The sequence below is a fragment of the Petromyzon marinus genome, chromosome 6 (genome assembly GCF_048934315.1).
Source record: "Petromyzon marinus isolate PM22_M1 ecotype Great Lakes invasive population chromosome 6, UKy_Petmar_22M1.pri1.0, whole genome shotgun sequence".
NCBI classification, from domain to species: domain Eukaryota; kingdom Metazoa; phylum Chordata; class Hyperoartia; order Petromyzontiformes; family Petromyzontidae; genus Petromyzon; species Petromyzon marinus.
This window is the reverse complement of record NC_133672.1, coordinates 6,752,391-6,770,455: the sequence shown is the minus strand read 5'-3', so window position 1 is coordinate 6,770,455 and position 18,065 is coordinate 6,752,391. Positions and strand designations below refer to the sequence as shown.

The following is an 18,065-nucleotide window of genomic DNA, read 5'->3' as shown; positions in this document are numbered from 1 at the left end:
CGACCAAGCATAAATAGTGAAATAGGCTTAATATATTTAATGGAAGACAATGTTTCACAAAATCGGTTAGGTGCCACAGAAAATAATAAGGTCTTGACTCGCTAGTGCCTGAAAATTGTGTTGGTGGAAGCCACTTTTTTGAAAGAGTAATTGTTTTTTTATTCAGTTGAGAATGGAATATGGAATCGTGGAAAAAACTATTAGGCAAGTGAGTTCACAAAGGCTTTAAGACGATTAAAGAGCTTTTCATAGAATGCACCCTGTATGTATTATTCACGAGAAAGATACAAGTATTTTGTTTCATTCAAGTCCGTTGGGTGTACCGTGTAGAAACTATCATATGTTCAATTGTATTCAATTTGTGGGAAACTAAATATGTTTGTTTGTGTTATGGTGACTGAGCAAGGGCATGCGGAATTCTGTTTGGAGCTGCCAATGAAGTTGAGCACTGAGGCAGTGCTCGTTTCACTTTGTTATCAGTGACCAGGACAAATCTGCATGTGGAAAGTTGTGTGGCTCTATAGGCAATTGGGAGGATAGTTACAATAGAATCGGTCATACAGTGAGGGAAAAAAAAGTATTTGATACCCTGCTGATTTTGTACGTTTGCCCACTGACGAATAAATGATCAGTCTATAATTTTAATGGTAGGTTTATTTGAACAGTGAGAGAGAATAACAACAAAAATCCAGAAAAACGCATGTCAAAAATGTTATAAATTGATTTGCATTTTAGTGAGGGAAATAAGTATTTGACCCCCTCTCAAGCAGAAAGATTTCTGGCTCCCAGGTGTATTTTATACAGGTAACGAGCTGAGATTAGGAGCACACTCTTAAAGGGAGTGTTCCTAATCTCAGCTTGTTACCTATATAAAAGGCACCTGTCCACAGAAGCAATCAATCAATCAGATTCCAAACTCTCCACCATGGCCAAGACCAAAGAGCTCTCTAAGGATGTCAGGGACAAGATTGTAGACCAACACAAGGCTTGAATGGGCTACAAGACCATTGCCAAGTAGCTTTGTGAGAAGGTGACAACAGTTGGTGCGATTATTCGCAAATGGAAGAAACACAAAAGAACTGTCAATCTCCATCGGCCTGGGGCTCTATGCAAGATCTCACCTCGTGGAGTTGCAATGATCATGAGAACGGTGAGGAATCAGCCCAGAACTACACGGGAGGATCTTGTCAATGATCTCAAGGCAGCTGGGACCATAGTCACCAAGGAAACAATTGGTAACACACTACGCCGTGAAGGACTGAAATCCTGCAGCGCCCGCAAGGCCCCCCTGCTCAAGAAAGCACATATACATGCCCGTCTGAAGTTTGCCAATGAACATCTGAATGATGCAGAGGACAACTGGGTGAAAGTTTTGTGGTCAGATGAGACCAAAATGGAGCTCTTTAGCATCAACTCAACTCGCCGTGCTTGGAGGAGGAGGAATGCTGCCTATGACCCCAATAACACCATCCCCACTGTCAAACATGGAGGTGGAAACATTATGCTTTGGGGGTGTTTTTCTGCTAAGGGGACAGGACAACTTCACCGCATCAAAGGGACGATAGACGGGGCCATGTATCGTCAAATCTTGGGTGAGAACCTCCTTCCCTCAGCCAGGGCATTGAAAATGGGTCGTGGATGAGTATTCCCGCACGATAATGACCCAAAACACACGGCCAAGGCAACAAAGGTGTGGCTCAAGAAGAAGCACATTAAGGTCCTGGAGTGGCCTTGCCAGTCTCCAGACCTTAATCCCATCGAAAATCTGTGGAGGGAGCTGAAGGTTCGAGTTGCCAAACGTCAGCCTCGAAACCTTAATGACTTGGAGAAGATCTGCAAAGAGGAGTGGTACAAAATCCCTCCTGAGATGCGTGCAAACCTGGTGGCCAACTACAAGAAACGTCTGAACTCTGTGATTGCCAACAAGGGTTTTGCCACCAATTACTAAGTCATCTTTTGCAGAGGGGTCAAATACTTATTTCCCTCATTAAAATGCAAATCAATTTATAACATTTTTGACATGCGTTTTTCTGGATTTTTTTGTAGTTATTCTGTCTCTCACTGTTCAAATAAACCTACCATTAAAATGATAGACTGATCATTTCTTTGTCAGTGGGCAAACGTACAAAATCAGCAGGGGATCAAATACTTTTTTCCCTCACTGTAATTCAGCTAGAGCCATGTATACTGTGTGTATTATATCAAAGCACACCATGTATACAGTAGGTTTTTTAGAAATTTGTGCAGAATTAGGATTAATGGGAACCTCTCTTACGTATTCACATGAATTATGAATGAAGTACATTTTGCTTAAATAGTATCCCATCGCTTAAAAAAAGGTAAAATTTGACCTTTGCTGGTTAAGTGCATTGTCCCGTGGGCGATTGTGGAGCATAATGGGTGGTGGGTGAATGCAGGAGAAGGTTTGAAGCGGTTGGTGCAGGATTTTTTAACGTTATACTTCAATGCGTGTGATCCTATGACATTGGAAATTGATTGCCCCTTTCCAACCACACCAAATATGCTGTGGGAAAACTTGTGGAAATGCACTAATTATATATTGGGTGGCTCTTAAATCTAATGGTGCAATTCGACAATAATGTAATCCTCGTGACTGATTACGGTTGAGAGAATAACAATTATTTATTTTTAAAATGTTCTCACATTAATAGTAGATCCATGTTCAAATGAACAATTGTTTAGATATCCACATTTTCACAGTTATTTATACGGCTGGGCTGAGTCTTCAATACACACGAGAACCAGGTTTAAACTTAGATGGGAGCTTCAGATTAAAACCCAGCGTCGCAGCAGTTTTGGGCTCGGTGATCTCTCACATTGGTACAGCATTAGTTCCTTGAGCCAGCAAATTTTCTGACAGGGGCAAAATTCAAATGATTCTTTCATATGCCAGATAAGTGTTTTGTATACAATACTGTACAGCAAATGCACAGATCCGAGTACTGTTGGATGGTATTGTTTACCTCACACCAATTGATTGGGGAAAAGTGCCCGGCGCGTTATACAACATCTTAGAATGCTCAAGCATCACAAAATCAATTTTGTTTTCCTCTAGAAATTGCAGCACTTTACAGTGAACCCCCGATAGCGTTACCTGCAATCCTGACCTTGATTCTCGACTTGATGAAACTGCACTTCGGGTCCGAATCTGGTGCTCATAATGCATGAAAAACATGAAGGCCAAGTATGCTCATACGTGCAATGACCAATCACTAATCTCCATTGGTGGCTCTAAGTCACTGATAAGAATTCCATATGTTTATTGCGTGAACCAATCTCTCCGACGATGCGGCAGTGAGCTACCATGATATGATCCCTAGAAACGCTGCATTTCATGCATTCGTCAGCTTGCATCAGCCATGACCCCAAGCCCCATATGACAGCGGTGTTTTATATTGTGGTGCATGCAGGTGGTTGAGTAATCCTCTCGGCGGGTTCTTCATGAACACGGAAAGGGCAGGGGTGCGGGGAATAAATGCTTCGCTGGTGCCAGGGTGCTGAGTCAGCACTGCTGTGCTCTTGGGTACAGTTTAAGGTTACCATCGGAGGCTGTGACACTTAGCAGAATAAAATAAATAAATAAAAGTTTGACTTGCTTGAAATAAACAGGAAAACACTTGGCTAGTCTTTAGCCATTGTGAGAAATTCCACATTACTATGGTGGAAACCAGTTGACTGCATGAACGTTGTTGACTCTCCACAAGCTTTCTAATCACAGCACCCCTAAGGAGCTACAGTTGTGATGGGTAATTGTGCAGTGTCAGTACGGTGGGGGGCACCGTAACACAGTGGTTAGCACACTGCACTATGAACCCGATGACCTTAATTCGATCTCCAGCCACGGCTAACATCGGTGGCAAGTAATAACTAAACCGGTCCTTGCCTCCACCCCTTCACCAACCTGCACTGATTAGTGCGGTGTAGTAAGGTATGTATACTTGTTGAACTTCTTTCGCATCGTACGTAAACAACCGTGCTAATCAGAGGTGCGGGGTCAAACAAAGGTCAAACAACCCCCGTGACTGACATGCCCGTGGGGAGGACTTCCAGCAGTGGTAATAGCAATTACGGAAATATTTATTTATCACTAATGTAGTCCGGTAAATGTGCTGAATTGCAGTTGTGATACTGCCAAGATGGTGATGCTCTCCTCATCACTCCCGGTGTATAAACATATAACGTTTTACATATCCATTTTTGAAATGTCAGGTTTTTTAAAACAAAATAAAACATATCCTTTTGTGTTATCCTATCCTGACAGTTTGCATTATGTCATAAGGGCAGAATGGCATTCAATAACAAATACCTATTTGTTTTTGCGCAGCATTTTATTCAGTACACAGCACGAGTTTTAAGGAGTTATTGCAGCCAATTATACAAACAAGTGTCATGAATGAAATGTGGGGAAAGTTATGATCTACTGTGGAATGATTAATCAAAACAACTTGACGTAAACATTGTTTGCAATTCAATGTTGAACACACTTGTATCAGTTACGGTGATGATTAGCATTGCAACTCTGCTGAGGCGTTGAAAGGAACGCATGAGTAATGCTGCTTGAAAGGCAATGCATCCTACAGCATTGTACCCTTGATCAGATAAACCTCTTAATGTAATGTTTCATTGTGGGTAAGTCTGCCAGACATTAACTTCACACTTGCAGTGCATAGAGCTTCTTAGTTCATGGTTAAGCCTTTCAACTAAAAGTGTCTCCTTGCTCGTTATAAATGGGCAGCACTCCTCTGTTGTCAGCCCAGAGTCAGCGATGGAAACTCCATATTCTGATCGTGGTGGTCATTATCTCCATGAGATAACCACAATTGACATGCCATCATTTCTGGAGAAATGATGGGCTCAGTTGACCATTGATTGCGATTTCAATTTGTATTTATGTATGTTGAACTTCTTTCCCCACCGTATGTAGGCAATCTCGCTAATCGAAGGTGCGGGGGAAGGACAACAACATTTGACTCCTCCTGTTTGTCAGTCAAGCTTTCCACATTCCATTGACTCTCCAAAGTGTGTTTCAATATTATTTAACAACGCAATTATAACATGTAGCAAATAGTATTCTTGCCCTTTTACCCTTCCATAATAAATCAGGGTCATTGTTTTACTTCTCACTTGTTAGAGAAATTCAGCCAACATGTCTTAACACGTGAGCAGTCTCCCATGGGCTCCTATAAGCTGACAGGCCCCATGGCAATTATCACAATGGTCCTACCGGCCTCTCAAGTGCCTGCAGTGTGGATGTGTGCATGTGTGTGTGTGTGAGTGGCATCTGTGTGTATGGTTGTAAGTTTAATATTCTGGGCTATAATTTAGCTCTCGCATTGCCAAAGCTCCCTGTGAGCTATTAATATGGTACAGTAGCCATGGCATTGAACCCAAAGACAAGATCTTGACTGCAAGGGCCAAAGCATTATGGTTATTGGTGGTGCACGAATTGGTTTGCTTGAGGTTGTCTACGGGCTAAATTCTCATTTCAGGGACTACCAAGCCAGTTATTTACTTCATACTAGAAGCATCTGCGTAAATGTAATTGAGTTGGGTGGAATTCAAGGAAGTTTGGAGTAAGCTAAAGCGGCTTAGGAATTACTTGTACGGTGCATTATTTGTGAAACAGTATATGAGTACAGCTATGGTATTATACTTAACTATTTTTTTGGGCTCAAAGTTAAGTGTCGCCATGCTAAAATTAACGTGAAGTAATGCTGTTGGCAGCTTTTGGTCAGTAATGAACATTTCGCAAAGCAGTGACCAGTATCTCCAAAGAACAACCACTATTGCTTTCTCACAGGTTAGTACGAATTTTATCAAACGTAAAGGGATAGAGTGCTCTGATGACTCCCGAACACATTTTAAACTTCAGCGTTTTGAATAAAATGTGCCATTTTTTTGGGAGGTCAACATTGTTCACCCTATGGATAACCCTGCCCCTTGTCTTAAGCAAGTGAAATGTTCACCACTGGCTTTTTTTGATATCCGCCATTATGTTTAAGTTTTGTTCCCGTTGAGAGAAGTGTGTTGTTCTATAAAAAAATATTCCTCCCCATGTTCTGGATCTTGCTTGATGGCCAAACTAAACACTTCGCATTCTTTCGTTGTGCATGTGTGTCTTCCTGTGCCCCATCACCCCCCCCCGCAGCGTATCTACTATCTCTCCCTGGAATTCTACATGGGCCGCACACTCCAAAACACCATGGTGAACCTGGGCGTGCAGAACAGCTGTGACGAGGCCATGTACCAGGTCAGAGGGGAATGAACCCGCTCACACATTCCGTACCGTGCCGACACAGATTAATCTTGTTGCTATTAAATCTGCGTTGTAGTGTGTTCATAATTATGAAAATGCCTGCTTTTTAAATGCGCACAAATGATTACCACAAAGGTCGAGGACGGGAGGTTATCCCGACCGTTGCCTTTGATACTACCAAACTTCACCGCCCCTTCTTTCTCCCAGATTCACACAGGTGTTGCACCATCAGGACTGACACTGGCGATAAGCTTACCCAAACGCTTGTTTAAGTATACTTTGACCTGTTTTGATAAGAGAAAGAGTAAATGTGTTCTTGTGAGTACTTGGCCTGCGATGGTTATTGGGTGTTGATTCGTTGCCACGTGTTGTTGGGGTTGTAGCTGGGCCTGGACATTGAGGAGCTGGAGGAGATTGAGGAGGATGCGGGGCTTGGCAACGGAGGCCTGGGCCGCCTCGCCGGTACAGTCCACAAGACGGTGCACGCACACGCACAGCCCACCAACTAGATGGCACGCGCTCGCATGGCACGCACGCGCACAGCACACCAACTAGATGGCACGTGCTCGCACAGCACGCACGCGCTCGCACGGCACGCACAGCCCACCGACTAGGTGACACTCGCACGCACAGCACGCACGCGCTCGCATGGCACGCAACGCGCACAGCACACCGATGATGAGACAGCACGTGCTCACACAGCTCTCACTGACCACATGGCACACACAGAACAGAGCAGGAGAAAAGACCACAGGGTTACACAGCAATGAGCAGCGTGCATGAACTCACTCCAGCTCTGCACAGAAGATCCCAGTAGAAGGCCGCGTAAAGCATCAGGTCAACACTTTACAAAGTAGCGTAGTTTAATAGTGTACAAAGTATTTTAGTCAACATTGTAGACTGGCCCCCACAATAAACTTCTTATACAAAAATCTACAGCTTTATCAGTCTATTACAGACATTCTCATTGGCTGGAGACCACGTGCTGCTCAGTGCCTGCAGGGAGAGGAGGGGGTGTGTGGGTGACCACTGTGCATGTGCAGGTGGGGGTGCACGGTGTTTGAGGGGGGGCTCCCTGGGGGTTGTGACATGCCAGGGGTACCACCTGGGAATGGGGGGGGGGGGTTCGGGAACCGTCATTCAACAGCAGGTACTTGTACTAGTACAGAAATTTAATAATTACGTCAAAACCATGCATCGGTCCCATGCTGGATGAAGGCCTCCTTGCGTCATGTTGGTCATGGGGTTATTTGACCATATTGTACCACGCTTGTCAGTATGGGTTGGTGAAGGTAAAGGGAGGAGCAATGGCTGGTTCAGATATAGCTCGCCACTGATATTAACCTTAGCCTTAGTAGCACAGTTGGGCGTACCACCCCGCAGTAGAAATGTAAAGTTTCCATCACTGACCCAGAGTAAGCGCATGATATAAGCAGTTCCTCGTGTTCATTGGTGCATTCGGCCACTTTGATTTTCTCAACCTCTTCACTAGGAGAGTAAACTGTGACCTTGAGGTATGGCCATGGGGTCTGTGTGAGTTAGACCCCCTTTGTCTGGCCCCTCTACTGACGGAGTGTAGATTGCAAGGGGTGGTGTTAGGTTCAGTCGTGGATAATGAGCGTGCAAGAGTGTGATGTGTACAACTGCCCCGGAGAGCCGTCCTTACACACGTCTCGCTTGCGAACAAGACGTGCACTCAGACAGAAATGTAGCGGTAAACTAAAACAAGCAAGGGTATGGCATTTAGGCACTTGGCCCCACTTGTCAAAAAAACTTGTTTACTCCACAATGCTGGCTATCAATTCGTAGTGTCCACCCTCCATCCTGCCTAATATACCCCCCGCATGCCTTACGGACAGAATTCTGGATGCTGCTGCCTTGTTTTGTTGCCTTTAAAAGGCGTGAACGGTGGTCCTCTTGTGTAACTCCAGCAACAGCAACTGCAGCTACCTCGCTCTGCCGCTTGCATTCCTGCCAAGAGCTTTAAATAATAAAAACAGAGCATTAATCTACACTGTATACCAACTGGCAATCTATACTCTATACCCGCTAGCTGCAGAGGTCTACTGTAGCGATCAGCCCTCGACCCCAAGGCAGGGATACAAATTTGATGACTTGCAACATTTGGTTACTTGAAAATTATTTCTGCAAAAGGAAATATGAGATTAAATAAAATTGTATTTAATTTACAGGTCTTGTCAACAACTGCGATGCTTTGATTTGCTTTCAGTGCACATACCCTTCTGTCGTATCACATGTACTTACTGGCTGCTATTAAAATTAAATGTTTCCTGGAATGTAATTGCAAATATCCCAATGTTGGTTGTGGAAATGCAATGTGGGTGCAATTGCACGTGTTTTGAATTTACACGAGCAGTGCGATCGTTTTGCAGCCCCGGCGTGCCTGTGTGCAGCGTGTTTAATGTGCGGAGCGTTGGTGCAGCGGTTCGTGTTCCACATCACAATCCCAGTGAGCTAGGGCTTAATCGCTGGCCACGATGCTGCGCAACAGCAGTAGCAATTTGATATCCCCACCAATCCTAGGCCCCTCATATGTTAACACAGTCTTTACGTGATTATCTGGCTCTGTTTGTCAACATGGGTAACGGGGAGACAAAGGTGACGTCACACTCGTGGTGTTGGCTGCAAGCCTCCCTCTCGTACGCTGTGCGGGTATTTAAAGGCGCTCGCAAAACTGCACCTGCCTCTGGGTTATACAAATAATATTTGTAGCCCTTTAACAATCCAATGCCGGATGAAGGCCTCACCGTGCTGTGTCGGTCATGGAGGTTGATTGACCATGCTTCATCACGCTGTTCAGTGTGGGTTGATAAAGGGGGTGCCGAGGACTGGTTCATAGATCAGTCACCACTGATGTTAACTGTCAACGAGAATCAAAGTAGGGTTACTGGGTTCATAGCACAGTGCGCTAACCACTGCACCACCGCTATATTTATCTTTGTTATGTTTAATATAAACAAAAAATTGCTTGTTTTATTGTGAATCAGCTTGCTTCTTGGACTCTATGGCCACACTGGGGCTGGCTGCCTATGGGTACGGCATCCGCTACGAGTTTGGCATCTTCAACCAGAGGATCTGCGATGGCTGGCAGGTCCGTTCACCCGTCACTGTCACTGGAGCTACGCACTTTTAAATCTAAATGTAAAACTCATTTCTTTCGAAGTGCTCTTTTGTGTTTAGTTGGTTGTCCTTCCCCAGCACCTCGGATTAGCACGGTTGCCTATGTACCGTCCAAAATAATTTCAACATACATACATTTTGTAAATTATATTTAAGGCTATTTGAGTGCAGTCAAAATCCATTGTACTATACCAATATGCTCCCATATCTATGCTCCCTGCCTTCACCAATGTACACTGACGAGTGAGGTGAAGTATATTCAGATAACCAGCAAAACCCACGTGGAATGAGGAGGCCTTCATCTAGCAGCAGTTTGATGAAGATCTGTATTTGCACATGTGATTTTCCCCATTATTTCAGTTGGCCAAAATGTCGTTCTGCAAGTGACAATAAAATGAGCACGTTACCACTTGTAATTAACACGTCATTACACTGTGCACACGTTTCTTAAGCACACATTAATTAATGGACTGGTTGGATTGGTCCCCTGAATGCGCACAAGCCTTGAAGGGAACATTTTGCAGCGTGAAAAGTTGTATCTGCCCACCAGCGGTGATTAATATCCCCTATCCTTTAAAGGAAGGAAGAGTTCTCGTGTTGCAGTGCCTAAATTTTTGATGCAACACAACGCTGGCCCGGGGTTCTGGAGGGCGCTCGCCAGGCGTGTTCTGTGTGTTCATCGCATGATATACGGCTGATCTTGAGCGTTTTGAGTTAGTGTTGAGTGTTGGGCAGCGCTGGTTTTAGGTACTGGACACACAGTCTGGCATTTAAATCACTGTCCGGCGTTGAATCCGGTATGTTGTGGGTGTTTGGTCTCAGCCTGATGACTTGTAAATAATTGCACACAAAAAAAAACTCACGTGAGATTAATTTGATTATTTACGCTCTGGTATATTTTTTTTCTCTGAGGACCAAGTCTTTCATTGTCATGTGATGGATATTTTGTCTGACTTAAAGGGTTACCATATAGTGAGGATAACAGGTACTTGAGTTGACACCACAAGCAGTCCTCGATCGTCGTCTTCTGGAGGTATGCTCAGATGCAATTTTATGAACTGGTCCCTGTCGATTTTGAATGTAATGTTATTATTAATTATTACATCCATAAAAAGTCTCAGTTATCTGGATAAATGCAGGAGGGTCGTGCGTTGTAACGTCTGGCAAAATGTACTTCAAATGTATATTTTTTTGCTATGTTTGAAGAAACTGCAGCACTAAAACAACAAACCTCATGGATAAAAGGAGTGTAGCACTCAACGATTCCCAGAGCTGACTTAACAGACTTATTTTCACTGTACTGCACCTCTCCTGGCCACCTTTTAGCTGATCGGGTTTGGGAGTTTCACATATTTATGTCATCCACCAAACCTTGTTTTCCACACTGTGCATTAAAACACTGGCTGTCTGGCATGATTTTTAAGCGTTACTATATTATTGAAAAAAATGAATTGAAAGCCAAATCCACATGACTGTCAGGCAATGTGTGGCTTTGGGCTGTGATCTCACTGGAGCGCTGTCCATCACAGCACACAGCCCAGAGCAGAAATGGGTCTCACAAAAGGTAGCAAACGCCTAGTAGATCCAATGAGGAGAGAATTTATTACCCCCTCATTTCAAATGTTTGATCACGTAATTCACTGTTATTGGTTACAGAAAATAATTGGGACCCGCTAAAGCTGCGCCACCTCAGGTGGGACTGACAAGTGTAATGTCTAGCCTAGGCTCGTTGACTGACAGTCGTGCTGTGGTCCTTTCACCTTCATTGACAAAGTTGGGAGCCCAGCTGTTTCACATCATATGCGGTGTATGATAGAAGCTGCAACAAGTGTTAGCGTATGGGAGTTGTGGTGGCAGCACGCCATTCTGTAGCCGGCAGCCAGGATTTAAGATGTGACTCAGCAGTTTTCTAATTGCACAATATTTCAAGGGACTCCTTGCCAGGTATTGATAATGTTTCGATAATGCAATAAAACGATGCCCAAATGTGTGTGTATGTATTTTTTTATGGGTTACGCCGTCAACGTAAAATACACCGAATGCAGTCGGAGAGTCTCTGAATGATTTCACAAGGTGTGGTCAAACTCCCAAAACGGATGAGCCAAGTTGAAGCCACTTGAGACATTCCCGTCTAAGTCGCCATCAGCGTTTTGAAAATGTCAGGCTCTGTAATAGCTCGCTGTACTTAAAATAGAGGGCTGAGGTCTGCTGGGAGTTATTGTAACGTGACACGGGGAGTTGGCACGGTTTGGCTTAAAGGGCAGAGTGGTTACAGTAAATACGTGCATAGAGACTGGCCACTTTCTCAGCTGTCTCCACCACAAGGCATGCTGTGGTGCAGCGATGGCTGCACACTATTTGCCAGTGCCCCGTGTAGGCGTAGATCAGTTCCTCTTCTTTTCTCCTTAAGTTTTTGTGCAGTCTGGGAATTTTTTTTAACGTGGGTGTTATCCCTTGTCTTCTTTTTCATTCCATCTCTTGGGATTTTTTTGGGTTGGCCAAGTTTGTTTATAATGTATTCTGTACAGTACGTTATTCTGAACCGCAATGCATAAATGCACTGTGTGTGTGAGCAGCGTTTGAAAGGGTTGTTTTTGAACAGTAGTCAGATTACTGATGACTCGAGGTTAAATTTCATCTGGAATTTTCACAATAGTCTCTTTTACGTTTATCGTTCAAATTAGCATATATAATGATCTAAACTCATAAATTATCCTTTGCTTTTGAGTTTGTGGATTGTAGTGGGATCTGTGTGCTTTTATTGTTATGGTTAATTTCATGAACTCAAGCTACTTACATGATCATTTACACCTTTTAATTGTTTTACAATAATTGTTAAACATTTTCCAATGGAACAAGCACACTAAGTAATCAACCAATACCTGCTAATGCTAATTTGATTACACACTAAAAAAGCAGTCATGCTTGAATGCCAGTACCTGATTAAATTAATGTGTTACTTATCCACCAAATTGCATACTTGTATCACGCAAAAAGGTCAAGTGCCATAACTTAAAGTCCATATTCTTATTCGTTATGCGACAGCACTGATATCTGTTATTGCTCTAGATCCATTGATGGAAAGTCCACAATCTCATGACACTTGTAGTACGTGCAAAAACAATCGGCTTCACGAACCTGCTTTTGTTCCTCCCATACAACCCCCCATCTCTTCTCCCTTGCCCATCCTGCTCCTGCAACCTCCCTGCCGCCAACCCCCAGCTACGACCAGGCCTTTTCCAACCCGTGTCACTTACCCCTATCACCACCCCTAATTAACCACTCCCACCTGTTCTGTCACCATAACTACAACACCACTTTAGATAATTCCTACTCTCTATTTCAACCACTTTCATCTCATGTACAATTTTATATTTACCGTAAAGTGCCTTGGAATAACACGCTATATAAATCGACATGAGATAACATAAGATGTATTAAGTCATACGACAGGTTCTATGTTTGTGTCCGTTTAACTTTGTACATGCTATATGAATTGGGGAGAAGTTTTCCCAGGCCGTGTTTAAAGTGCACATGATGTCTGCATGATCTAGCTTGGATGGTTAATGCACACGTTTGCAATGCCTGATTCACCCTTCCAAGCTGGTTGTTAGACTTTTACCCCAGTTCCACATTCACAAGAAAGGTTTGGTCTAAGGAGTCCTCATTTAGTTGTAACTAATGCGAATGCATTCATAGTTTACTCAATCATTATCACCGTTTAAACTTCTCATAGTAGCCACGCCATGTTAGTGGATCATGAAGGAATTCATCATGTGCTGTGAAACTCTTAACCTGTGGGTCTGCTGGGTAGCCGGTAGCTGGCACACCAAAGAGCTTCCTGACTGATCTGTATGGACTTTCGTCCCCTTTTAGATGTGACCTTTTAACCCCACATGCAAAACACTATATAAAAGGGGCATGCTAAACATCCTTATAAGGGATTCTCCTGAAAAAAAATATCACTGTGTAGGACAAAAATTATGTTTTTTTGTAGAATGACTGTTGCCCGCCATAGGAATGTGGAATTTCCACCATTGGCTTTGGGCCTGTAATCGATATGGGCACCGGGCTATTGTTTTTCTCAACTGGGAGATACCCCCCCCCCCCCGCCTAAATTTGAGGCAATGAGACTCGGACCTCGGGATAATAAAGGATACTATTATAACGATGGAATCCTGTCGGGATAATTGTGGTTGTCAAGTTGACTCGGCCACAGTGTGGTCTGATGAAACAGTGCATTATTTTGTCAGGGTTGCTAAGGCTCTGCTACCTTCCTTCAACACAAAGGATGTCTCTTTGCCTTGAGGCCCATCTGTAACTGTACATGACATTATACCCGTGTGCTACGTTTAGGAACTTTATCCAGGTAGCTTACACTGAAATGACCTACCCCTTTTACTGTATACCATTGTATTTCAAGGCCTAGTGATATGTTCAACATGGCTCATTTAGAATTTTAAAAAATGGGGAAATATTGGTTCCTCATTTTCTTACTGTTATTAGACTGCACGGCCTTAAGAGCCGCATGGCTCACAGGGCTATACCAAATAAATGAAACTGGAAACTTTAAAACTTGTAGTAGTTCACCTCCCTCGTTTTCTTCTTTTGTTCCGTTTCACGGCAATTAATATTATTCGTCATCACTATACAATAAAGGGGAACATGTGAAGGCAACATATCTTCATTGCAAAGGAGAGCTCAGGTTGGGTTTCTTGCTGGTCCAGCACTCACTGATTTTTTTTCTTCCAACTCACTCACCAGTTGTCATTCGCCTCCTTATTACTCTTTTATCTGTACCACCATACATACTATTGCCATGGACTAAGCTCACTTGTTCCTTAGCCCATGTTGGGGATGCAGTCTATCAGACTGACTGTTTTGTCTCATCCATGCTGTATTCGGTCTAAACACTTATTATTTGCTTGCACTGCTAGACTTCATGATTCCCTCCCATGGTCTTTTTTTCCCAGGTTCTCATGATTTTACTCAATCCAACAAACATTAATTATTATCTCGTATATCTTCAATAGTGGCGTTTGTTGGCCGCTTGATGTTTTGGGCCTTTGGGCCTGTGCTCAAATTCCCCGGGGTTTGGGGGGGGGTGGTACAAAAAGAAAACAACGACAGCGGACCACTTGACCTGTCCATGTGCGTGTGTTTGTGCCTCCTGTGCTGGGTCTCCCCTAGGTCGACTTATTAGCCTCACATGAATAGCCAGTGCGGTGTGTAAACATCGCCACTAAGGAGACAGGCGATCGAGCGTGGTGCTGCTCAAACCGCCACCTCGTGTGCCTTGTGTACCGTGCCGGCCTTCATAGGTGCTCGCCAACAGTACTTACCCCTACAGTCTAAGGCTATACGGTGGGATCTTTGTCTTCTTCGTGTTGCGCCCTCCTGCAGAGGGAGGAGGCGGACGACTGGCTGCGCTACGGCAACCCGTGGGAGAAGGCGCGCCCCGAGTACATGCTGCCCGTCCAATACTACGGCCACGTGGAACACACGGCCGAGGGCGCCAAGTGGGCCAACACGCAGGTACGACCATGGCGCCCCATGTGTGGGCGTTCGGGCACACGAGCATTCGCATCGCAAGCGGTGTGGTGCAGTTGTCAAGTGTGCAATCGATGCGACTGTGCCGTTGCCCATCGGTCCAGGTGTCGAGCTACGTGTAGAAAGGGAAATTGGATCAGGGGGCCCCATCCTTTTTTTTGTTCTACCTTGGCAATTGCCAACCATACCATTCCGCTGGCGGTTACATGCATGTTCGTGGGCGGGTGGGTACACAGGTGTTTGGCCACGCACAGAAAGATAGCCACACAGGCATTCGTAGTGTACAGACACACAGGCACATTATTACAAGGACAGACTAGTGCAAATATACCAGGCACAGACCGATTTACCCTTCGCAGTGCATTTACGAACTCTCATGATTTGCTGTCGTAATTTAACTCGATTACTTTTTCGCTTTTATGTTTCATTTCTACAGTTTTATTTGCTCTATAAACATGAATGTAAATGTAACATGTAGCATAAATGACACATTCAATGTATACGCACGTTATTTCACGTAACAATTAATTTTAATTGATTAATTGATACATTATTACGTACATAACAGGCAAGCATATGCACAGATTTACCTTCATAGGTGTATCTGTGTATCTTTTTATTTTCTTCATATAAAACTTTACGATTAAGGGATGGGAAAATGGTCAAGTCCACATTTCTCAAATATTTCATCATTTGGGCATTTTTCTAGACAGTTGTTTTTGTTCTGATTTATATTTGCTGCATTGTTGTACTATATTTAGTTTGCTCGAGTCATTTTGGTGAGCCATCGTTATGCTTGCAAATGAGATCATATCCTGCTCTCTTGAGTTCTCACCTGGTTAAACAACAAACTATAAATGTGTTTGTGACTTGATTGGTGCCTTCCCCGTCTACATTTATACATGCGTGCATGTTTGTGCGTGCCTGTTCTTGCCTCGCATACAAACACGCACTCGCGTTGTCGGCATTGTCCGTGGACAGCTGGTGCTGGCGCTACCCTATGACACTCCCGTGCCCGGCTACAAGAACAACACCGTGAACACCATGAGGCTGTGGTCCGCCAAGGCGCCCAATGACTTCAACCTGCAGGAGTGTACGTAGGCCGATGCATCGTTAGTGTACAGCGCATCCTTGCAATCACGTGGGCGGCGAGAAATTACCCTGTACGCTCATTACGGGCGTTTATTTGGATGACCTATAAAACTAATAAGCTCAACTTGGAATTAAACAGAAAAGTAAACTACTGAACAGGATTCAAAAACTATGTTTGACTTGTCGGTTGCATCTCCATGCTGCTCGGAAATAATATGCATCACAGGAAAGAAACTCACCGTATAAAAATGGGGTATAACACACCGGTCCTCATAAAACACTCTAAAATCTACATTTGAACTGACATTCATCTTCCGACTGCATCGACATCACGAGAACTGATTTTTACTCACCCCGCAAGATTTTCAGACCGGGGTTGCGAAAAATGTACTTTTTTTTTTATAGCACACACCGGCGTACAACCAATACGTTCATATACTCGGGTACCCCGCCACAAAATGGACACACTCGTTACCAAAGCAAATCATTGGTACTCTCTTTTTCTTGGACAAATCTCATCCACACCAGTTTCCACATTGCAGGATGGAACATTTCTCTTTTTTTTTCTCGTACAGCTCGGCTATGGAACTCCTGTCTTTCATCTGTCTCCAAAAACCCTTGGGCCTGATTCAATTCAAGAAGCCTCTCCCCTCCTCTAACCTCCTATGCTCTGTATCTCTTTGTTGTTGGCCACTTTACGTCATATGCCAAGGCACTCGGCTTGACAACTGTGATTACAATACATGGTTCATACTCTTTGGTTTTATTCGGTAAAGTCACGTAGATAAAATAAAACAATATTATTTATTTTATTTTGTTTTATTTTATCTACGTGACTTTACCGAATAAAACCAAAGAGTATGAATCCTTGCAGTCACGAAAGCTTCAAATCTAGAATACATGGTTCATATAAATGCCATTTTCAGAGCTGTATTTTAATGAAGTTACTCTAATGAAATATTTAATCCCAAGAGTGCAGATGCAGCGAGAGGTTGTAATAATTTCACGACAGGATAGGGTGATTGCCTTGGAAGTTTAGACTAGTATGTGAAAAGAGAGCATTGTCGATTCAACAAGAATGAGGGGGAAGGTTGGGACACGTGTGTAGGCTGGAGGAGGCTGGGTTAGTGAGAAACTGCTTTGCAGTGGCACCCAAAAGTAACCATAAGCAAGACCTGAAGCCAGGTGGTGGGAAACTGTAAGAGCAGACCTTGGAGTACTGTTGCCGACCATGCCAAAGTTGTGGGATCTGTCTGAAGACTACGTATGTACGTTGAACTTCTTTCATACCGTGCTTAGCCAACCGTGCCAATGGGAGGTCCAGGAATGGTGGCATGGTGTGGTTGCATCACTAGAACGGGCCATGATGGCCTCATTTTCTTGACCTGTGATGCTGTCATTTCTGTCCTCTGCGATGTGCAGTCAACGTCGGTGATTACATTCAGGCCGTGTTGGACAGGAACTTGGCGGAGAACATCTCACGTGTGCTTTACCCCAACGATAACGTGAGCAGTTTCCTCCACCCCAAGCCGTCCTATAATCAATGGAAGCAGCAGTCACTGTGCCTGCAGGATGCTTGCTCTGGTTTTCGATACCCATAAAGTATGATAATACACGAATTACAATTGTGTTGAGTGTACTCTTAAGATCGGACTTGTAACTGCGTGGTTAGGGTGCTTAAATTACAATTGGAAAGGCATGAATTCATATCCCTCTGAGATCAAATAAAATTATCACCATTTTGCGGAAAGTCAATGGTGGTTGTTTTGTGGAGTGACTGGATCTTGTCACAGTAATGTGGATTTTTTCAAGACTTGCTCAGTCAGCAATACACATAAGCACTTCCTCGTGTTCAGTTGAACAGGAAAACAGTGCTTTTTTTTTACTTTGTATTGTTAACGGCTATATTCCCAAACCTGGAATTGCGTCATTTTTCTGGGTCTCATGCCCTCAGCCAAATGTGACCGCTTGTCATTTATACACATATATGCCCTGCTCGCATAAC

The 18,065-nt window shown here is 43.8% G+C and overlaps 1 protein-coding gene across 1 annotated transcript in view; it reads left to right on the top strand.

The window, feature by feature from the left end:
* The window catches only part of LOC116939620 (glycogen phosphorylase, muscle form-like), a 54,054-nt gene that overhangs the window by 17,439 nt on the left and 18,550 nt on the right, over positions 1 to 18,065 (top strand). Inside the window, exons 3-8 of the mRNA XM_032948241.2 lie at positions 6,170 to 6,271; positions 6,661 to 6,739; positions 9,286 to 9,389; positions 14,822 to 14,953; positions 15,950 to 16,061; positions 17,483 to 17,565. Coding sequence (XP_032804132.1) covers positions 6,170 to 6,271; positions 6,661 to 6,739; positions 9,286 to 9,389; positions 14,822 to 14,953; positions 15,950 to 16,061; positions 17,483 to 17,565 — 612 coding nt within the window. The remainder of the gene's footprint in view (positions 1 to 6,169; positions 6,272 to 6,660; positions 6,740 to 9,285; positions 9,390 to 14,821; positions 14,954 to 15,949; positions 16,062 to 17,482; positions 17,566 to 18,065) is intronic.